Source organism: Astyanax mexicanus, chromosome 8 (assembly GCF_023375975.1).
Source record: "Astyanax mexicanus isolate ESR-SI-001 chromosome 8, AstMex3_surface, whole genome shotgun sequence".
Classification (NCBI taxonomy): Eukaryota; Metazoa; Chordata; class Actinopteri; order Characiformes; family Acestrorhamphidae; genus Astyanax; species Astyanax mexicanus.
The window spans coordinates 54,474,301-54,498,333 of NC_064415.1; the positions used below are offsets into that span (position 1 = coordinate 54,474,301).

At 37.2% G+C, this 24,033-nt stretch overlaps 2 protein-coding genes across 7 annotated transcripts in view; both read right to left on the reverse strand.

Annotated features, from left to right (window-relative positions):
- Positions 1–284: 284 nt before the first annotated feature.
- On the reverse strand, positions 285–7,572 carry znf622 (zinc finger protein 622). 3 transcript variants are annotated; one of them, XM_022677878.2, is made up of 7 exons: positions 7,458–7,572; positions 5,407–5,964; positions 4,550–4,825; positions 2,729–2,891; positions 2,369–2,484; positions 1,714–1,857; positions 285–979 (listed from the first exon to the last, which is right to left on the reverse strand). In XM_022677878.2, exons 2-7 carry the CDS (start codon positions 5,960–5,962, stop codon positions 846–848), a joined length of 1,389 nt encoding a protein of 462 aa, XP_022533599.2. In that variant the 5' UTR covers positions 5,963–5,964; positions 7,458–7,572; the 3' UTR covers positions 285–845. The 3 variants fall into 3 exon arrangements, with proteins under 3 accessions (XP_022533599.2, XP_022533600.2, XP_022533598.2); XM_022677879.2 differs by having other exon boundaries at positions 4,550–4,822; positions 5,407–5,967; positions 7,458–7,566; XM_022677877.2 differs by having other exon boundaries at positions 5,407–5,967; positions 7,458–7,566.
- A 1,884-nt stretch (positions 7,573–9,456) lies between these two features.
- Positions 9,457–24,033, reverse strand: part of zgc:110158 (LisH and SSDP domain-containing protein) — a 115,393-nt gene continuing 100,816 nt past the window's right edge. For 2 of the 4 annotated variants that reach the window (XM_049482719.1, XM_049482718.1), the window contains 11 exons: positions 23,959–24,025; positions 23,762–23,829; positions 21,129–21,193; positions 19,818–19,863; positions 19,662–19,697; positions 19,244–19,298; positions 16,945–17,015; positions 16,229–16,307; positions 16,074–16,102; positions 15,220–15,321; positions 9,457–13,431 (listed from right to left, as the gene is read on the reverse strand). In XM_049482719.1, coding sequence (XP_049338676.1) covers positions 13,273–13,431; positions 15,220–15,321; positions 16,074–16,102; positions 16,229–16,307; positions 16,945–17,015; positions 19,244–19,298; positions 19,662–19,697; positions 19,818–19,863; positions 21,129–21,193; positions 23,762–23,829; positions 23,959–24,025 — 777 coding nt within the window. In that variant the 3' untranslated portion in view covers positions 9,457–13,272. The other 2 variants (XM_022677876.2, XM_022677875.2) reach the window with 1 other exon arrangement.

Here is a 24,033-nt window from a genome sequence, read left to right on the forward strand (position 1 = left end):
TTATGATGAAACTGGCTTTCATCAGGATTGCCTCAGGAAAGAAAGAGTGAGAGTTTTATCTGCTGTACAGGATGAGTTTGTCAGAGTTACCAGCCTCAGAAAGCACAAGTTAACAGCTCCCCATATAAGAGCATCTAAATGCTTCTTCACAGAGTATTTTGGTTTGTTTATCACTTTTAAGTTACTACATGATTCCTTATGTGTTCCTTTATAGTCTAGATCACTTCACTATTTATTTTTTATTTACAATGTAGGAAAAAACAGCCAAACAACAATTACACTAATCAATTGACCAAATATTTATTTTATTAGATAAAGATATTCTGAGCAAAGATTTACAACATTATTAGATACAGAGAGTGTGGTTATCAAACAAGCCTCCTATTCACCACCATTACATTAGAAATGTTCAGATTTTTTTTTTTAGAAAAATCTCAGAATCAGAACAGGTTTTAATCTTCTCATTGATTGGGTTAATAGCCTTGATCAAGTGGTCTTCTCAAACAGAAGCAGATTTCTAATGACAACATTTCTCAATCTGGAAATCTTGAAAATCTCTAAGATTATACATGTTGTACTTTATGAATAAGTACGTTATTATTACGACACAGATTTTTTTTTTTATTATTATTGATTTCATGCCCTCCCTTTAATCAAAGCAGCTTAACATCCGTAATCCTGGGTAGATCTGTTGCAGTAGGACGTCCACCTCCTGCTGTTCTTAATGTAGATTCTGATGTAGAAGGTCAGGATGTCATTTACAGTCTCAGAGCAGAAAAACCCCATTATGTAGTATTGGAGTCGAGTTTCTGGATTGTACTGAAGGTGAATGATCTGGAAGGTGTTTAGAACATGACTTGGGCTCTGAAGTGGGCCTGCTTGGTGGCGTTGTTGCTCATGCTCATCTTCAGCATCCACTTCGACTTCATCCTCTGAACGTACTGCATGTCCTTCTGCTGCTGATTGACGAAGCCTTTACCTGAAACAAACAAACAAACACAAATTTGAGGACAACAGCGAAGAGGACAACAACGAAAACAACAACTACGTAGGTGTGAAAGCACCAACTTTCAGCTAACTGTATTAGACTGCCTGGCCAAAAAAAAAAAAAAAAAAAAAAGTCTCCACCTGGATTTAAGCAAGTAAATGATGTGGGGTTGATGCAGGTTTAGGTTCAGCAACAGTATGTGCTGAAGGAATGAGATCAGCTGACTACCTGAATATACCGAATATAGACCAGATTATTCCATCAATGGATTTTTTCCATATATATTCCAAGATGACAATGTCAAGATTAATGGGTCTGGAATTGTGAAAGAGTTCAGGGTTCAGGCAGCATGAGATCATCATTTTCACACATGGATTGAGAGAGAGTTCACCACAGAGTCCAGAGCTTAACCTCATTGAGAATCTTTGGGATGTGCTGGATGGAGAAGAGCTGCTTTGTGCAGTGGTCAGACTCTACCATCATCAATGCTGCTGCAAGAACTTGGTGAAAAATGAATAAATTGATGCAACACTGGATTGAAATAAATCTTGTGACATTGTAGAAGCTTATTAAAACAATGCCACAGTGAATGCCTGACTCAAAGTTAAAGGCGGTCCAACCAAATATTAGAGTGCGTGACTTTGTAATTATTTCTTGGTGGCGATTTTTTTGTTTTGTTGGCCAGGCAGTGTAGCTTCATTGATGTTTAACAACGCATTCCTCACCTGTTTCTCCTCCCCAGCCCAGGGCCCGGTACTGTTTCAGGACACGCCCCACCGCCCGCTGGTTGTGGGCCAGAGCCACGGCCTTCGGTGCCCCGAAGCGCTGCTTGTAGTAAATCATCAGTGAGCGATGGCCCACCTTCGCTCCTGCAAACCAATCAGAGTGAAGATTCAGAAAAGACAATGGAAACTGGAGAGATCCATAAACACAACCATAAACCACAACTGTTCTAATGAGTTTATAATAATTCAGAATAGAACATAACACTAGCTGTCAGAACCAGAATATATAAAATTATACCAGTGATAAATTAGCTTCTACAAAAGGACCCATAACTTTACAAGCCACCTTCCGTATTTTTCGCATCATACAGCGAAATTAAAATCCTTTAATCTTCCCAAAAATTGACAGTGCAGATTGTGTATGAATTTTACCAGTCAGGTATAAAGGAGCAGTAAAGCCACTCTGCTGAAGTACAGAGTTATACAGGAGTTTTAGATTAGTTTCTCCAGCACAGAGGCAGTAGCAATACTAGCATTAGCCGCTAAGCAGCTGTGTAGAAGCTTTATTCTATAAACCCAGAATTTCTATATATATATATATATATATATATATATATATATATATATATATATAAAAAGTATAAAGATTATATACCTGAAGGCAGCGTGAGCTCTAGTGTTTCATCATCAACCTCCACTGTCTTCTCATCAGGCAACTCTCCGTCCTTCATCTCCACATCTCCTCCCTCTTTAGCGTCCGGGTAGCTGCTCCTAATCACCAGCACACACAAGTGTTTTAGCACAAAGTATATTTTATTTACCTGCTACATGAATGAATTTTTTTTTTTTTTTATAGTCGGCATTGTTGATTATGTCAACTAATCATTGCAGCCCTTTTGTACTGTATAATATAATGTATAAATTACACACTGTGAAATGGGTCATGCTGACTGTATCAGTGGGTGTGCAATGGGTGCTATTTGTAATAATAAAAAACGCTAACGTCTCAGTGCACCTGAAATCGTAGAAGTCGGCGAACTCCAGCGCTGCGTCTCCGTCAGTGAAGAGTTTGCAGTGGCTCTTGTCCGTCATGTGTGCCTGAACTGCCTCTGTGCTGTAGAACGACTTGCCTTTTTCATTACACCATAAACACACCTTCCCAAATCCAACCTTCTCTCCTATAAGGAGGGGAAAACACAACTTATGAGCAAATTTAATGTAAAAATTTAACTGTCGTTTTTTATAATTTACAGGATCGTGTTGCTGTAATATAACATCCAGCGCTTGTTTGACTTTGAAATATTATTATTATTTTTTTAAATATAAGAATTACAGTTTTGTTTACTATTAATCTAAATAAATTGAAATCTGAGGTTTGGAAATGTATTTTTAAAAAATGTGATTTTTTTATGTGAGCTATTATCTGTAGTAAAGCTGTAGTGCTGGAACAGATGGTTTTACTGCTGTTACTCTCTATTTCAGCATTTACACACTCACACACAGCACATTCACACTTTCATCATTATAATAACTAGAAAAAAGACACAGATAAAACACAGAGAACTCTTTAAAATAGAAGGTTTTTTTTTTTTGAGAAATTACAGATGAAGCCAGAGAGCTGTGAGTACTGTTTCATACACCTTCAAAAGACTCTGATACAGGAAGAGTCACGTCTGGCTGACCCACATGGAAACAACAGCTTCAGCCTTTAGCTCAGATTAACATGATTGAACTGAGACTCAGTTTCAGCAGTGAAGAAAATAATTAGTTAGTCTGAGAGGTAAAGTGTTACGCAGTAATATAGTCATTATTAAGATAAAGATAAAAAATAAAAAAGCAGCTTGTCAGGATCATTCAGCACTGTTACTACACTACTAAACCAGAGTGATGTTCTAAAACTTTTGACCGGGAACGTAATCCAGGGTAAATACTAGTGCTGGGCGATATGGGAAAAATCATATATCACAATATGGAATTTTTTATATCAAGCTAATAACATCATGTAAATAATATCATGATATACCACATTTATTTATGTTTTTAGTTATTCTTCGAAATATATGACCAAAAAAAAAAAAAAAAAAAAAAATATATATATATATATATATATATATATATATATATATATATAATTGCTTACTTTTTTCCAAATTTATTTCAAAGTGACATTAAACCAAACTTTCACAAATGAGAATTACGACCTTTTAGTGCAGCAGCATATATGTATCAAGTGAAAACAGATGAGGTAGATGCAGTAGCAATGTTTTTTTTAATTATACAAGTATTTAAATTGAGTTATCATAATAAACTAATAAATAACATTTTTTAAAGTATCCGTCAAATAACGTACAGCAGTATCATGTCACAAAACCACATTATGAAGCTTTTTTTGCAAAGATTACTTTATTATCACTTATATAAACATAGTTTATGCGAAGTGACCACGCCAATACATTTCATCGTAGCCTACTTTATATATTTGCATGAATAATTAATGAAATTACTGTAGAAACGATAGGGATAACCCCACAATATTTATCGTCATATCGCACAGCACTAGTAAATCCATAGATAATTAATGTTGAATCTATTGATCTATGTATATTGCTGTTGATCTATATATCTATGGTTGCTGCATTTATGTGGTACTAAAAATGGAAAAGTCATTTTTTTTTTTTAATGGCTCTTCCATAAAGGTTATGTGTGTACAGGTGTTGCTGCACAGTAGAAAAGTGCACCATCCATCCAAATTCTGCTAAATCCCTCTATTTATATGCATATTACACACGTTCCACATTTGCCTGCATCTAATTGGTTTAGTACGTCTGCAACTCACCCAGATATGCGATGAGTCCTCTCAGATCTACCAGGTATTCTATGTCAGGGATGAAGAAGCTGTGTGTGCTGGTCATGTGAGCCATGTTCTTGCTCAGAGATCGTGAGTGGTGAGAGCAGAACAGACAGTCCGTTACTGAAATGGTCCCTGGAGCGGCTGCTGTTGTAGCTTTTCCGTCCTCCTCCATCTGCTCCTCTTCATCGGCCTCCATGTCCTCATCATCGCCGTCATCTTCAAATGCATCAGCATCCTCGCCGTCAACATCCTCCCACTCTTCTGAAACAGATGATGGATATGAGTACCTGCTCTACTATTGGCTTCGAGTAGAAGAGAAACTTAACAGAATCTTATTTTAATGCAATATTTGGCAACAGGACAACTTCTAAGTGAAACTGTAGTGAACTGTAGTAAAAAAAAGAAACAAGTGTAAAGGCAAAATAATTTACACCAAACAATGACTAACTTATTTGAGATCACATTGCAGTGTTTTTGCTAGCAGCTCAATACTGATTCGGGCTTTACGATAAATTATATATTAAACATTTGCGGTATTAAATTAAATGATATTTCTCTAATTGAATCGGCCACAGTGCTGTTTAGTGGCTGTGCAGTGTCTGGCATGCATTTAGCATATCTTGTGGAGGAAAGAGAAATAGTTTTAACCCAACTAACTGGATAACCCTCTCAAGAGTACATCCCTCAGCCAGTACAGTAAGTAGTTATTAGCACAGCAACACAGCAGAGCTAAGGAACACTACAATCCACAATCCACCAAAAGTGCAGTTAAGTTAGGTTTGGACAAAGAAACAAAACAGAGGGACAGAAGAGTAGAGAAGGTATCAACATTTAGCACCCACCTTCCTCCTCCTCTCCTTCCTCTCCCTCTTCCTCTGCAATCTTCTTGGCCTGTTTCTCAAACCACTGCAGCCGAGGCGCTTTGGCAGGCCGTTGTCTGTCCCGCCCCTCTGAGGGCGTGGCTTTGGAGGGGGTGTGTCTCTGCTGCTCCCTCAGCACTTGCTGCAAAGCTTCGTTCTGTGCATCCTTGTCGAGCTCCGCCCCTTTCTCCAGGTTCTTCTCGTTCATTCGCTGCACCTTCTCCTGGGCGGCTGCCAGGGCCTTCCTCTCGGCCTGCAGGTGTTTGTTGGACTGCAGGTGGTTGGTGTAGGCGTTGGTGGTGGAGAACTTCTTGTTGCAGGTGCTGCAGGTGGAGAAGCTGGTCAGGTTCTGCTGCTGCTGCTCGGCCGCCGCCCGCTGAGCCAGCACTCGCTCCTGGAAGTTCTCGGCCGTGACCGGGGGCATGTCGGCCACTTTGCGCTTCAGGTTGTAGCGGTGCCAGTCGGTCTTGTAGTGCGCCCGCTGCACCTCGCCATCCACAAACTGCACACGGCAGCTGATACAGGTGTAGGCAGACATTCCTGCTGAATTTAACCAAAGAAACAAGCTTAGGATTAATAGGAAATATTACACAAAAAAACACAAAAATGTAACTGGAGGACTCTAGCAAACCCCTATTGTTGCTGTCCAATAAAAAAAAAAAGTATCTCTATTTTTGACTATTTCTAGTTTTCTACAAAATTCGAACACAAAAATGGTCCCTAACACTGTGGCAAAATCTCTTGATAAATTGACAAATAGAAGTTCTCAAAAATGACCTGAAATAAAGTATTTTTACATTGACTTACATTGTTAAAAGTAAGGAAGGTTATTATTCAAATGAGGATGTTCCATTAGAATCACTATAAAGTTACCTTAACCAAACCCTCACACCCCCATGTTACATATTTTTTTTTATTTTAAAATATAACTGACAGAATTACTGTATACATTATACATTATATATATATATATATATATATATATATATATATATATATATATATATATATATATATATATATGCAAACATTTCACTATTTTGTTTGTTTTTGTTTTGTTTACTAGAGATGCACAGTTAATGAGAAGAAAATGAGAAGAATTAGAAAAAATTGAAGAATTAAGAAAAAAGAAATGTGAAAAGACCAAACTATTTATTCTAAATTATATATGTCTGCTGGGATAAAAAAAAATGGTAAATTAGTTAAAACATTTGATATTCAGTATTTTATCTTTGGCCAAATGTTACATTTTGTACAGATACTTTTTTTCTAACAAAAAAAATATATATATATTTTCCTTAATTCCATAATATATATATATATATAAATATATATAAAATATATATTTTCCATAATTTCCATCATGAATGTTAGGCTAGAATTAGTCTGTTATTATAACATCAAATAAACCTTTAGAGTATATTGTAAATTTTTATATTACATTCGTAAAAATTATTTATTCACAAAGGTTTCAGACGCAAAACTAAACTTCCCTACCGATTTAATTGAGTTAAATTAATTTCTCAAATTGTTAAGTAGCATCAATACAAAAAAAATAGAAAAATATTTTGCTATTATGATCTATTTTATAATGATTTAACGTAATGTTATATCGATTAGCCTTCCGCAATTAATGTAACGTTATAAATATTGTTATTAATATTTGTGTTAACCTTTCTTTTATGTTGTTCTATGTTGTCTAGATAATGCTGTGTATTTTCCTGTTTTATGAGTAACGTTATGTTGTATCCATGAGTAACGTTACTTAAGTCTGTACCAAATAATATAGATATTACGGAAGGTTTATTTGTCTGGCGTTATTTGTACGATTTTTAGATATTTGCTTGTTAAATACATTAAAAAAGCTAAGTTAGGTTAGCCATTAGTTAGTTAGCTTAGCTGGCTAAATAATAAACAGAGGAGGTAACGTTAAATTTAGATAACACAACATTGTCTACATAAAACTACATTACAGTGTAACTTATATAATAAGTTGATATAAGATCTTATGTAGGGTCAGAGCGTCTCCTCACCTGTTTATAAACGCTGTTCAGCTCCTCCACTGTGTGTAAATATCCTCAGCTCCAGCCTCTGTAAACCTCCAGCAGCTCACACGAGGCTGACACAGCGCTCAACCCGGACAGAAACAGCCCGAGTCCGGCCAGGTTCAGCCCACAGCGCCGCCAGCTGCCTGGCGGACCCCGGGTCTCCTGATCTCAGAGTTGCCAGGTTCGCAATTTTTTACGCCAAACTGGGCTTGTTTTTAAGTCCAGTCGCAGGTAATAAAAATTTAGTCATTATAACGGCCGTCAAAAAACTAAACAAAAAATTTGCCTTTTTATTATATAATATAAATAAATAAATAAATAAATATTATCTTTTTTAATGATACTGTATAACCTCTTATATTGTTGTTTGTGCTTCTGTGTTGTTTTTCTGTAACTGCTTCTGGCTGCTAAATTTTCTTTAGGATCAATAAAGTATCTATCTAAACATCCGGAAGATGGATTACAACATTAAGAATCAGGAGAACATTATTTTCTAATTATGTTACTATTAAATGTTCTTGACTGGGATATAAAATGGTTATAAAATAACTAATAAAACACTAATGTTACAATATTATTAATGACTACGATAAATAAATGCCTTATAAACAAAATACTAAGTCGTACACTTATAGTTGTTTTGATATTTGCTTCAAAACGTGTGACAGACGGCGGGTTTTAGACTAACTTTGGGCTGGACATTTTTGTTGGACCTGGCAACCCTGCCTGACCTGCCTGATCCAGACCCACACATGAAGAAAAAACATATGAAATTATTAAACAAACCAGAATATGTTTTATATGTTACATTCTTCAAAGTAGCCCATATCTGGTGGATGTTCTCAGTCAGTTTTATGAGATAGTGGCAAGAACTACTCAGCTAAGTAATGAAAAAATACTTTGAAGAAATGAAAGTCAGTCAATCTAAAACTTTTCAAGTATCTTTTGAAAGGATCCTTCACTGCAAAGACAATCAAAAACATTACAATGATGAAATTGGCTCTCATCAGGATCGTCCCAGGAAAGCATAATAACAATATCCTGACTGATCTGTGTAGAAATTAAGACAAATACCATCTTACACAAATGTGTTAAACGCATACAGCCAACACGGTTAGCAAGAGTACAGCCAACAAAAGTGGTTAAAATATTTTAGTATTAGTGATCTGTGTACGTCTTCAGGCTTAAAAAGGCATTTTAATCAGTATTATAATGGAATGACTGCAGATTCTGTCCAATATTAGATTTTATATAATTTTAGGCCAGAGCATAGACTGTGTATAGCTGGACAGAGCATCGTCTCTTAAAAGTGAAGCCACCACAGGTCGGGCGCCCCCTGCTGTTCGGCTGCAGAAAGCTGTGTAACCCCACCCATCCCCATAGGTTTCAATGGCAAAACAGACAACTTTCAATCACGTTTTTTTCTAATATATTGTAATTATATCTTCCTTTATTTAAATGTATCAGCTAGTGTAACCTCTGCTTATATTGTTAAATTTTTATATCCCCACAGAATTCGGTTTTTAAAACTTTATTCGGCTCTATTCATGGTAAAAGGGCTGCTTATGGGCGGTACCAATAACAGACCGTCAGCTCCGCTCCGCCCCGCTCTGCAGTCTGTGACCGCGAGGCAGCCCTCAGGGGCGGGGTTATTTAAATGAGGAGGCGTCTCTCCACAGCCTTTCTCCCTCCTCTGGTCTCTACTGCGCAGACTCTGGTCTCTGAATCGCCAAAATGGTGGAAGATTTTGGCTTCATTTTCATTGAATGAATGGGAACGGCGACACGGCATCCATCTTTATATACAGTCTATGGGCCAGAGAATGGAAGCATGCAATTCCTGAGATCCTTAAAAAAAATAGAAAGCAAGAGTTCTTGGTAAAAGGGGTTACGTTATTTTATTAGTCTTAAATTTGTATCTACAACGAAGGGACACAAGCAAAAATAAGTGACGACTCCATGAAAAACAGAAACAAAAAAACATAAAAAAACTAAACCAAAACATTTATTATTGATGCAGTTTTCCCATTTTTTAATAAACGACATCTTTCAGTCTAAAGAAAACAATTTACAATATAAAGAAACATACAAAGGACTTCTGTTAAACTACACGAGACACGGAGAAGTCCCTAAAGACGAGGATCCGAACTAGCCTAACATGAAATACAAAGCAAAAACCGAGGAGGCCACTGCTTCATACTCAATACTGCTGCTGCTGCTTTTCTTGTTGTTTTGTTTCTCATAAAGAACGACAAAAGAAATGGCGCAGGAGGAAAACCACCGTCCCCATCATTATTGTGTGTGACCTCATCTACCCTGCTGGCAAACAATAGAACCATCATGATCATCATGATCATGATCATCATCATAAAGATCATCATGATGATCATCACGAAGCACGACGGTGGGAACGATGGCCGGTGAGTTTTACACGGAGAACAAGAGCAAGGACAACGGCGACCTTAGAAAAAACACTTCTTCCAAACTTCTGCCAAACGCCTCCTCCCTAGTTCAGTTCTACTTTTTTACAAGTACGCTTTTTCTTAATTTTATTCTTTTTTTTTTACATTTTTACTTTAAATACATTAAAAAAAAAAAGAGAAATCCTTCATAGCAAAGTCTGTTTGTGGTCCCTTAATGTTTTGGTGAAACGCTGTTCGCTGCTTTTATTGGTTTCGTTGGTTTTGTTTCAACATGATTTCCATGGAGGCGAAAAAAAAAAAATTGGAAGAAAAAGAAAAAGCATAAAAAAAAAAAAACAGTCCAGGAATATTTTGCCTTTTAATGAAAATGTTGACTGTATCAGTCTGGACATGGTTTCCCTAAAGATAAAAAAAAAAAAATAGAAAAGCATCCAGGAAAAAAAAAATAATAATAAAAAATGAAAAAGAGAAGTTAAAGTTTTCCCAGTTTTTCAAAACTAAATAGCAATTATTTGTCAAAAATGAAATCTAACATTAGCTAAAAAAAAAGGGGGATAGTGAATAATCTCAGGTAAAAAAAAATAAACGAGAATATTCACTTCAGACAGAAAAACCCTTAAAAAAAAAGGAAGATATGAGATTTTAGATCAAAAATTTAAAAAATGAAACGGGAATAGTATGAAGCTCTTTTCTGGGGAAAAAAGGTAGCATGAATATTTTTGCAGAAAAAAAAAGAAAAAAAAAGAAAAATTGCACCATTTTCTTCTGTCCCTACTGATACTGGTTCTAAAAATGAATGACAGAAAAAAAAACATAATGAACACATAAAATAAAACAAAAAAAATCACCTCCATGGAAAGAATGTGACCCTTAAACAGACAGATGCAGATCCTGAGCTCTCGGTGAAGGCTGAACGTCAGTCCGTCGGGAGTGAGGACTGAGGAGGGACTGCTGCCTCTTAAAACCTGGTACCTTTAGTTTAGTTTTCCTTTTTTTCCCTTGTGTTTTGTGTGTGTATTTAATAAAGGAGTCACTCAGTATAAAAATGGGCTCGTCTTACGTTCCCTCCTTCTCCCTCCTGTTGGTTGTGTGTTGGTGTTACAGCGAGAATAGGAAAGTGGGGACCGTCAGGGACAGGAGATAGGAGATAGGAGACAGGAAGGGGATCAGATCAGAGGACTACACGGTCTGTTCAGCTATAAAGATGATTTTTTTCATTACATCCTTTTCAGTTTTTTTTTTTTTTTGTTCTTCATGTTTTCAGCGCTGTGTTGATTGGTTGTGACAGAAATATCAAAACATGTCAATGATATCAAAATGCATTGTACAGTATTTACAACAACAGCCAAACATGACAGACATAAAAGAGACACGCTATGTTTGGGGGTTTAGTGTGTTGAGGGTGTTGGAGTGTGTGTGTGGGGGGGCAACCAGTTGAGTTACAGTTAAGTCAGATTTTTTCGTATATGTATACTGCATGTGGGAGTGTGTGTGTGTGTCTGGGAACAGGTTAGAGGGATGCTGTTTTTAAGCAGGGGCATGTGGATCCCTCATTAACTCGTACTGGCCATTCCGCACACCTCTGCTGGGTGGCTTATAGGGTATAGCGAGAGCACTTTTTGAATCTGAGAACACATTTTGCTTAAATTTTAAAATTTAGGAAAGATAAACAGAAGGAACATAAACGTAGGAACCTTCAGACAGAGAACAGTCCAGTTTTGAGAAGGTGGTGGTGTTGCGTTCTACGTCCAAACAGTAGAAGCCTGGCTTGGGTGGACGTTACAGCTTAGCAGATCTAGGTAGTCTTGATTTCGGCTTAAAAAAATTCCCGAGCCGCGCTCCGAAAGGAAAAAAAAAATCACAGGATTCAGATGAGTCTGGCTAACACAACATAGCACAAGGTAGGCCGAGGAGTATTTACAAGCAGCGTCCGTCCGATTTCCACTCCTGTGGTCCTGCATCAGAACGTCTTGAGCGCCCAGAACCTCCAAGAGCATCAGCGCAACCCATTCTCGAGCACAGGGAGGGGTTCAAACAAAATGTGTTCCAGGAGCCGAAGCCGGGATGAGGCCTCTGTTTAACAGGAAAGAACCAAAAGTCTGTTTCTTCCCAGAGACGCCTCGATTTCGTGAACATGCTGGAGGAAAGGGGGCCAGAAACATGGCAGTCAGAGTATACAGAGGGTATCAAATCAGTAGGAGGTATCTTAGACTGGAATATTTACATGTGTACAATATGTCCTGAAGCGTTGCGTGTTGCAAGACATACAAACAACAACAATTCAATAAAAAAAAAAGAACAGAAAACACTAAAAAAAAAACAGGTAAAATAATAAATAAAAATATGACTGAATCGATTCGAGTTATAATCAGAGTTATAACAACTATATATATAGTACCACAATAATATGCCTTTCCCGGGTTTCGACAATGAGGGGCACAAGCATTTTCCTCTTTCATATTTCTTAAAAATATAAAATAAAATAAACCAACAAACAATAAAAGGACAACTAAAACAACAGACTCTCTAGAGTCTAGGAGTGAAATTACATCTCTGTACGAACTCTCTAACCCCATGGTGTTCTCTCAAACAGGACAGAAACAAAATTCCCAAAAATCAAGATTCCCCCTCTTAAAAAAAAAAATAAAACAAATTGACTAAAAACATAAAAAAAACTAACACAGAGACCTTAAAATAAAAACAAAGACAAAAAAAGAAAAACAAAAAAGAAAAGAAACAGCTTTCACATCCCATTGTCTCAAAAAACAAAACAAAAAACAAAAAACAAAAAAAAGTGTGCTTACTGTGTCGTCATTTTCTTGTATGTGGTGTGGTTACTGAGAATACATATAATGTGCCCTTCTGAGGAAAGAAAAAACAAATACCCTAAAATCAATCACCATCATTACAATATTGTTACAAAATAACGACAAAAAACACAATAATTATTAATAATACAGTACATACACGAAAAACAAAACAAAACAAAAAAAACATGAAAAACGTCCGTAGCCCATCACATCTTCATGAGTTTCACGCATTTGAAAATGTACACGATGTACACGATAAAACGAGAGGACGAGGCGAAGGATCGCAAAATCCCGACGTGGAGAAACAAACAAATAAACAAATAAAACTACTGCATTTATAAAGAAACGACAGAAAATCATCGAAACAAGACACGATGAGGGGTGAGTTTAAAAAGGAGTGGAGCAGCCCTAGACCAGCGCTGCAGCCTCACACTCTCCATCAGTCCGTCCTTGCATCTGTGAATGTGTGTGTGTCTGTGTGTGTGTGATTGTGTGCGTTTGTGTGTATCTGTGTAGAAATACATATCTATGTATATGTATATATACACGCAGTCCTGTAGCCCCCCTTTCAGTGTCCTGAGCCAGAGAGAAAGCCCGGCAGGCAGGGCGAGTCAGTCAGCGTTCTCTTCCTGTGGCATGGGGGGGGCTGCTGCTGCTTCCTGGTGCCGGCGGCAGCGGCGAGTTTGCACGCCCCGGGGTGGGCCACCTTGGCCTGCGTCCCAGGAGACTGCGCAGTGCGTTGGGAGAGGAGGGGGGGGGTCCCGGCCCAAAGTCCCGTGGGCAGGGGTGTGTGGAGAGGGAGGAGAGGGTCAAAAGGAACGAGGGTCGGAAGGATACAAAAGAAATCCGAATGAAAAAAAGCAACCAAAAAAAAAATTTAAACAAAAAGAAAAATCCAATAAAAAAAGGAGAAATCACACACTCATCGTCATGTTGGGTGAAAACTGGAAAGAGAAGAAAGGGAGGGGGGAAGAGAAGTGAGATGAGATCATGAAGAGATGGTAATGCCATTACTGTTACTGAAATACGACAACAAAACAAACAAATGAGCTCGGTTTTGTGTGGACGAGGCAGCTGAAATGGGATATCTGGTTATAAATATGCTGGAAATAAGATCTGGTCATTCTACAGAAACTTTTTTTTCATAATGGACAAAGTAATTATTTTGTACCTTTTTTGCATTTCTTTAAATACTGTGGGTACCACGGAAAGGAAACAGCGGTGAGATTTTTTTAATAGAAAATGCAATTCAGCTAAATGACTGTAAGTGACCATCAAACCACACATTGTTAGCTTTTAGAATTTCTTGTATATCTGCTCAAATATCTTAAATAATCTAGTTGTATTCAACATTTCCCAAAGAAAAAAAGCTTAATGAGCTAAATGAGAAAAAAATCAGATGAGCTATATGAGATATATGAGATATATAAAGAAATTAAGTGCCATCTGTGTTTTATTTTATTTTTAAAAAACAATTTTTGTTTTCCTTTTTTTGTTTGCTATGCATTAACACCAGTCATCACTCCATCACTAAGGTAGAAGTATAGATACTAGGGTTTAAAATACTTCTGTATAAGTTGAAGTATCATTTCAAGCTTTTTGTGTGAAAGTGAAAGAGTAAAACTACTGGTTTTAAAATTAAAAGTAATGTAAGGGGGAAAAAAAAGCCATTAAGGGCAAAAGCATAGGCCGCGCCAGAGGATCCTATAGTGCATTACTCAACAAACACTCATATTTCTAAAAGCCATAATAACTATAATGTTACATTAAAATTTAAAGTTGATAAATTTGGGATCCACTAAACTGCCTGTTTCAGCAGCAGAGAACTGTAGAAACATCCTCACATCACTGTGAGGATAAACACTTCTGAGATGCTTAGAATACTATATAATTAATAACAAAGTTTTAAATTGTTAAAATAAATGTTTAAATTTTAAATTTATATTAAAATAGAAATTGTATCCTCAATATGTTTTTCAAGTGTCACTTAATGTGAGACCACAAAAAAAAAAAAAAAAGATGTTTCTATAGAATGACACAAATAAAGAACTGAAAAGGCTGTGGAACATTTCTAAAATAGATAACATCCAGAATTTATATTTTTAAATGTTCCAAACGTGCATCTCCAACAGAAACACTACGGTATTATACACTTGGTATACTTAGTATTATATACTACATATGAAGAGGCCTCTATTAGTTTCAGCAATGTCATAGAAGAACCACATTTTGTTCTATAAAGGACTATTGTGATTAAGTTGTGATGAAGACAGATCATCTTTCCCAGTAACTGCTGGTCCGTCACAAGACAAGCCACTTCCAGCACCCACTCCAACAATCAGAATTTTGGTAAAACATTTAATAATAATCATTATTGTCTTTGTTTATTACGAAACTTCAGACAAACTTCTGGTTGAATAGTTAGTTTGGGGTCTCCAGAGTGCCTGCTGGGCAGAGCTGTATGATTGGCGGGTGAGGGAGTGGCAGGGCCGGGGCGGGGCGGGGCTTTACTCACACTTTCGCTTTGGAACGGGTTGAGGAAGTTTCCGCCCATCTCTCCGTCGTCGCGCGGCGTTCCCGGGGGGTTGTTCATGCCTGCCATGTTGTTGGGCGAGTTCTGCAGAAAAGAGCCGCATTCAAACATTAACAGAGGCTTTAAAAGTGACTTTTAGCATGTTACAACAGTAACATACTAATAATAATAATAATAATAATAATAATAATAATAATAATAATAATAATAATAATAATAAACTCAGGGACCACACACTATTAATCAATAAATTTCCATTCTTTTTTCCATGACTTTTCCATGCCTTCAAGGCAAATTTTCATTGACAAGAAAAACAAAAAGCAATTAAAACTATAATCAAAAATCAAAAAGTTTATTGATGGAGAAAATCTATTTTTTAGCTAACAAAGATTTGTTTTGGTCACATTTAAAATGATTGCAGGAGATTAATTAATTGAAATTAATTAACGCATATCCCACAAACTGTTCAGCTTACTTTAGCTTTAATGGTATATGGCAAACGTCATGGGACATGATCCTATCCTGTGTCCCATGACATGTGGCATGTCAGTATGTTAATATGGACAAAACATCATTTTTATATTGCACATTTGCTTCAATATATAACATTCAGCAAATGAAAACTGGAAAACCAGTTTACTAAAATATTTAGAAAAAAAAAAAAAGAGTGACATTTATTTTGGTTGCAATGTTTTAACATTTCTTGAATCATTGCCATGAACAGTAATTACAATATGAGAAGCAATATATAATAATAATAAGATGTACCCTACTTTCACCTGATCACTAAACTAATTAGTCAACTTTCACATGTTTTAGGTAAGCATTTTATTTACCTTTGGCAACCCATCCATGTCACCAGAACCTATAAATAATATAAAGAAAGAAAAAAGATTAGTAACAGCCCACACACCACCAGCAGGGGGAGACTCAACACAATGACTGAGACTCCAGTTCCCAGAGCGCACTGACTTCCTGTTACCAAGCTCACCTAATGATCCATTCATATGATGAGGTTCCATCGAGCCCATCCCTCCCATCGGGCCGTCAGGGCCAGGACCCATCGGGAACTGTGGGGAGAGAGAGAGATGGAGAGAGAGAGAGAGAGAGAGAGAGAGAGAGAGAGAGAGAGAGAGAGAGAGAGAGAGAGAACAAACTCAGATTACATTCAGCCAAACAACACACACCTCCTGCCATTCATCCAGCTGCATACATGTGATTATGTGTGAACACATCACCTTCATTCATAAAAATCATAAACAACTACTAGATAAAACACTACTAGGAGTAATCTCATATTTTGTTCTTTTTTATAGTAATAAGGACATTATGCAGTGACAGGAACATCCATAAATTAAATATATGCACATTCTATAATTTAACAATTATATAGTAATATTTTTCTTCTGTAGGTAAAACACTTTCAGATGCTATAAATATATAAAGTGCCCCTATTTGGATTATTAAAAGTATAAACTTCAGAAAATATAATGCTTTGTCTGCTTATCTTCTTTATTTTATTTGTTAATAAAATACATTCCTGGATTTCATGTCAGCAACACATTTCAAACATGTTAAAACATTAAAACATTGATCATTTTGTTTTTTTGTTTCCATTCATTGTAAATTAGCCTAAATTGACCCAACTTTAACTTTTAATTTTCATGTTTTTTTTTTTTTTTTTTAATAAGTCAGGAGAATACTCACATTGGGCCGGTTTCCTCCAGGGCCAATGGGGTTCATCATCGTGTAAATGTTTTCACTGGAATTCGTTGAATCTGCAGGAAGAAAATATGTATACATAACTTTTAATAGAAGTTAATTTAAAATGATTTTATGCCAAATCAGAAAAATATATTTTGGTCCAATCAACATGAAATTGAGAAGAAAAAAACAACCGCTAGATTAACAGCATACCAAATAAAAAAAAAGCCACAGCTTTGGACACAGCTTTGGGAAAAAAAAAGAGAGACCACTTTTTTTTTATTCTTTAAAATAATCAAGAGGAAGATGGATAATCACAACTGAATGAACTGCTTAAATTATTGCACCAGGAGTGCAGGCATAACATTATCCAAAAGCAGTGTGTAAGACTGGTGGAGGAGAAACACCAGGAGGGTGAAGACTAGCACATGCCTTCACTTGTTTGTAAAGGTTCTTCAACAAGTTAGGAGTTCTTTATATTCGTACATCTCTATTGCAAACATTGTTTTGTTTTTTTTTCGTTTTGAAACCAAAACAGTTCCTTTATATCTTTAGATCTTTTAAATTAATTTAAAACAATATAAAGGATCTTTACACTCATAACCATCTCTATTAGAAACATCCTTTTTTTGGTACCAAAAGTGGTTCTTCTATGTTGTTTGGATATTTTTGTGTAGAGAATGCCTGGAAGAGAAAATGAAACATACTGGTACTTCACTTCACTGCAATTAAAACACAGTGTAACCCATTATAAGGGTCTCGCCCCGTGGGACAAGGGTCTCCCCTTTGCTCGTTTCCACACTTTTGAACGCTGTGGCCGATCGATGCGGCGCTCGGCCAGGTTTTCATATCTATAAATGTTTGACGAGTCTCCCGGAGCGAGAGAGCGAGCGTCCGACCCCAGGTGGGGCGAGGGTGGCTGTGTGAGGATTACGTCACTCTGAGCTGGGGGAGGGGAACGAATGGAGCGCAGTGTTTTTTCCCCCTCTCTCTCTCTCTTTCTCTCTCTCTCCGTCTCTCTCCGTCTCTCTCTCTCTCTCTCTCAGTGCTGAAGTGCTTCTGCCGTCCACAGAGCCTCAGTGAGATAATGCAGCAACCTTGTGCTGACATTGGCTGCTGCTACTGAGGGGAGGGGTTAGCGTCATTCTGGGGGAAAGAAGCGCACAGCTCCAGTCTATGAGCTGATTAGAGGAGGAAGGCTGAGGAACTGTATGTGCTCGAGTGTGGCTGCGTGGGATCGTCTTTGTTCCATTCGCAGTCAAAAGTTTCAGAACCCCCCCACCCCAATGTTTTCAGCAGTCTGCTGTTTTCAGAGCTGCACGGCGCAGGCAAACCTGCTTTGCTTATTTTACCGTCTTAGCAATGCCCCTCTACCTGGTGTAAAACCTTCAGCTCCAGTTCTTCTCTTTACAGCATCCCAATAATGTCTTAATTACTAGTATTACCAGGTTTTCCAGTATGAAGAATGTGTGAGCCATATGACAATTTTTAGTTTATTATACTGTAATAAAACAGAGTTTGGTATTGTGATGCATATAGTACACCTTTCTGAGAATAATGTGGTGATAATCAGCTGCTAACCACTCCGGGCATACGTGCTCACTGTATCACTGTGTGCATGTAAGAGTTTACTAAGCATATGGATTAAAGGCAGTGTTCAAAAATACCTGCAAAAAACTTTTGGCCAATAATGTAAAATAAAAATGTGAAAATAATTTATTGTTTTAAACAAGGAGGGTAAAATAAAGTTATAGTAAATAGTAATACTTTCACTCTTAATTGACAACTTGGGAGATGTATGTTATGCTAGTGCATGTGAAAAAAATAGAAAACGTTACATTATTTCAGTAATTCAGTTCAAAATGTGAAACTCACATATTATATAGATGTATTAAACACACAGAGTGATCTATTTTAAGTGTTTATTTCTTTTATTGTTGATGATTATGGCTTCCAGCCAATGAAAAGCCAAAAATCAGTGTCTTAGAAAATTAGAATATTATATAAGATCAATTGGTACTTTTGGCAGTGTGGGCAGTGTGCCAAGTCCTGCTGGAAAATGAAATCTGCATCTCCATAAAAGTTGTCAGCAGAGGGAAGCATGAAGTGCTGTAAGATGTTGGCCTTATATAATATTCTAATTTTCTTAGACTCTGATTTTTGGGTTTTCATTGGCTGTAAGCTTCATAGTCATCAACAATAAAATAGTCTGTGTGTAATACATCTATACTCATACATTCATGAACACAAATGTGTGTGTGTGTGTGTGGGAGGGAGTAAAGTATGTGTAGATTTTACCCACCTCCTGGACTTGGCATGATTGGAGTTCCTGGAGGACCCCCTCCTCCTGGAGGACCCTGAGGAAAAAAGACACAGATTTCACTTTTTTTCATTTTTAGGAACCCCATGAACACTCTCCTCAGCTCCAGAAAAGCTGGAGGAGTCATTTTAAACAAAGCAGCAGAAGGCGCAGGGGAGCTATTACAGCATTATGACTAATGCCCACATACTCTGCATGTGCATCCAGCGTCGCCTGCAGCTAAAAACAAAAAGAATGCTCCGGCCCAAAATCAATACTTTCAGAAACTTAAATATGTGCTTAGGCATCCTTTTTCTTCCCCAAAGTAACTATTAACTTCAGTTTTAAAGTTTGCCCCCCGAGGTAAAGCAGGCAGGGGCTGACAGACTGGGTGTAGGATGGGTACAACCCTGTTACTCACCACGTAGTTGCCTGGAGATGAGGAGGAGTAGGCTATCTGTGAGGGAGGAAGGAAAGAAGGGATGAATAAGCACAGATGAGTTTAGCCTTTATGGGTTTCTAACTTCTTCATTTTATGTGTTTTCTACTGTTAAGCTAAATCAAGTCTGAGACTTACAGAGTTAGCGTTGGGGTTCGGCCACGGACCTCGTCCTCCTGGACCCCTGCAAACATGAACGAATAAACAAACAAACAGAATTAACAAACAAAGTAATATATATATATATATATATATATATATATATATATATATATATATGTGTGTTAAAAAGTTGGTTCTTTGGCCTCACCTACATTTTTATTGGGTTATTGACATTCAAGCTCTTCAAGCCCGTCAACTACATTAATTGCTACATAGCTCAGTGACTTCAAATGGTACAAAGGTCAAAAGAACAAAAATGAACAGTAAAATGAAAAATAATGTCAATTGTTCCAAAAACAAAAACGTTTGAATAAAGATTAATAATTAGATCAATCCTTAAGGGCTTGCTTTTATCTAATTATCCAATATCTTTTTCTCTCTCTTTATTTGGTGTAACTGAGATGCTTTATCCTTTTTATCTGTATCTGCCTATGTTGTATTTTCTCTTTTTTGTACTGAATTGTTAACTTTATACTTTTGTTTCAAAAACAATAAAACATTGATCACAAAAAAGATGGAATAAGTCATTGGTTAACAACAAACAAGTCTTATACTACTGTTATATCAAGTCAGTGCAGTGTTTTTTATGCTTCCACCTGCTGATACCAACTTTTATGGAGATGTGGATTTCATTTTCCAGCAGGATTTGGCACACTGCCCACACTGCCAAAAGTACCAATTGGTCGTAAATAATATTCAAATTTTCTGAGACACATAATTTTGGGTTTTCATTGGCTGTGAGCAACAATAAAATAAATAAAGCCTTAAAATAGATCACTCTGTGTGTAATACATCTATATAATATATGAGTTTCACATTTTGAACTGAATTACTATAATAAAGTAACTTTTCAATGATATTCTAATAATGTTCTGAGATGCACCTCTACCACTGCTCGTGGACTTTAACTGAAATCACTGGGGAGTTCCAAAACTTTTGCCTGATAGAAAATATAAGTGGGTTCTACTGACAATGAATTTATTTTGAACATGCTGTAACAGAAGATGTTGTAAAGCTACGTTTTGTTGCTTTTAAATATGCTTAATATGACATCAAGGCCACATTATTAACTAATTATCAACACCTTCTTCAACTGAATCAGGTATATCTAAACTGGGAAAAAAGATCACTATCACAATCCTTGCTTTACAGAGGGGTTTAGGGACATTACAACATTGGTTTAATAAATTAAACAAGTTTAATAAATAAAGTAAAGTAATCAACACAATGCTGATGATGGTAGTGATGCAGTGGTTTTGGTGGAGAAGGTTAATACTGGTTACTCACATGTTCATCCCTGGCATGACGGGGCCACCGAGAGAGTTGGGCGGGGGCCTCATTCCTCCGTAGTTCTGCAATAAAGGAAAAGATGAGTGTTAATTATCACAGTACAGCTGGAGTTACAGTTCTGAGTTGCAGTTCTCGCAGGTCAGGTGATACAATAAATTGGTGTAATTCAATATGATTCATCTCTCACTCGTAGCTCATTCAAACAAGTGGATTCAAACTGAAGTGCGTTTTGTGTTCAGTGCCATTTTCAAGGTATTTTGTGGTCAGGGCTGTTCTGTTCTGAGCACTGAACTAACAATCAGACCATCTACAGTGTGTAAAATAAAAAATCATAGATAAAGCTAGTGTTCTACTGTTAGTGATGAAATGTCAAGATTAATATTCATTTATTATGAACTTTAGACTTGATAATAAAACACAGTGGATCAACACCAGCAGATGTCTAACATGTCTCTCCAAACCATTGGTGGAAACTTCATTCTAGACCTTGAGCAGCTTGGACTGTGTGTCTCTCCACTCTACTGATGGTCAGTAATGGTTTGTTTATAGTTTTACACTCACTGTTATAAACTAATGAATGCGACAGTAGGTAAAATCCAAGTATGACATCAGAGGCAGCACTGATAGTAATAACTTGGATGTTTGCTTTCACTGCTCTACTTACTGTATACATTGTTGTCCAATGAAAAACACTCATCTCCAAAACAGCAACTTTACAGGACAGAGAAAAAAATCTTGTAATCTTTCAATGGAAGTCAAGGTAAAAAGAGTTTATTTCAGGTCATTTTGGAGCAATTCTATTGGTCTGTTAATCAAAAAAATGTTGGCACAGTGTAACGGACAATTTGTCTGTTCAGATTATGTAGTAAACTAAAAATCAACAAAAATGGAGATAAGTATTTTTAATAGGACAGCGACGATAAGTACCAATTCTGTTATATCAGCTATTGGAAGATGTTTGGCTTGCATTGTGCTCATTGATGGGGAATCAGCAAGACCCAGAAGGAGTAAGGCCAGTTCTGTGCTCTGGAACTCAAACTCTAAAATGCATGCCTCTTTTCACTCATTAGCAGGAACACTGGTGTGCTTTAAACCCTGTGGTTAGGAGCCAAACGCAGCCCAGGCTTCAGTGTTGACAGAGGCCAAACCATACGGCATGCCCACCTGCAGGACTAATACTGGGCTAGAAGCTGACTGGACCAGAGGCCTGGAGGTCCCAGTCTGCTTTGCCGTTCTCCCCCTCTCTCTCACACAGACACGGCTTCACCAGCAGCTTTGTTCTGCTCTCGAACCAATTTGTCTAACAGATGCCGCACCAGCTGCTGATTTGCAAGCTGCCACGGCTGCCAAACCCAAGTAGGAAAGTGTGTGTGTGACAGATTAAGTAAGAGTGGCGTTTTGGTGTAAGGGACGAGAAGAACGAGGTCGCCAGTCCTGTTCCAGCCAAGCGTTTCCTGTGCACTTTACTGATTAAAGAAAGGGGCCTACAATGTCAGAAGAGACAAAACTTTTTATCTTTAAATTGTTATAGGTGTGTTTACATTTTATTAAACTTAGACCTGTCACAATAATTGTAATACCGATTTATCGAACAATAAATGAACATGACCTCAATATTTTTTTTGATGATCGTGATATTGTCTATTGTGTTTATTTGTATGTTTGTTCACATATAAAACAGAAAACAGTATTTTAGCCAGTCATGCTTTAATAACTGTGACTCCATACACACAATGTGAACTGAAGTAGGTGAAGAAATAAGTCTATAATTCCCAAACTAATTGTTAGTAAATGATTCTTTAAATTTAAAATTTTTGATGTCTTCAAAAAGTGTTTAATTACTTTTTTATGCTATTCTGTTCTCATTATGTCAGTGGCATTTAATCTTAGTCTTAAAATTACAAAAATATTGTGTATCGAATACTGTGTATCGCAATTGTGTATTGGCTAATTTAAATTTAAAACAGAGTGGGGTTAAGTTTACACATGTCAAAAGTAGTGGTGTCAATCTATTAAAAAAAAAACGTTGGATGGGAGCGGGGCAGATTGCGGCGAAAGTCAGGGCCAAACTTGGTGATATAATTCATTTTAATTAGCATTTAAAAATAATGTGTTACTGATTCCAAATTAATCGTGTGCATTAACGCTTTAACATTGACAGCCTAGTCAAAAGACATTGGAGAGTGCTACAGACTAGTAGCTCTCCAGCCCAGAGGGTTGTTGAACCCAATTGCAGAACAGTTGAACTCAAAGCAGGTAAACGGAAGAAAAAAGGATTAAAAGAATAAATAATTTAAATAAACACACCGCTTCTCACGCAGGATCGAACTTGTGTCGTCAGGGTTGCGGTCAAATACACTAATACTGCTCTAGCAAGTGAATTGGGACACGAGTGGAGAAAAACGCCCTCATAAGGAGACAGGGAACACAAGAACGGGCGGAAAAACGAAAACTAAAGTCACGCCGAGCGAGACAGAGAGAGACAGGGGAGGTATGTAAACAAAAGCTCACCAGAGAAGCATTTTATTAGCAATTATTATCGTTCATAATAATTCAAAACAACCTCACATGCCAGATGTTTCTATTTTAGAGCCCTGGCCTAAAGGATTAAAAGAAAAATATTTTCACACCTGTGGGCCCATGCCACCCATCCCTCGAGGTGGATTCATTCTCATTGGGCCGCCCATGTTAGGATGCCCTAAAAAACGAAAAAGATAAGAAAGACAGAATCTGAGATGCTGCATTTACTAAACTACTGCAACTAACAACAGCATGTAATGACTCAATCTCAGAGCTCGAGCTGAGAGCCGGCCGTGTCGACTGATACCTTGTGGTCTAGTGGGATCCAGACTGTTTGGCAAGAGCGGCTGTGACCCTGGAACTCCGACAGGAGGCTGAAGGA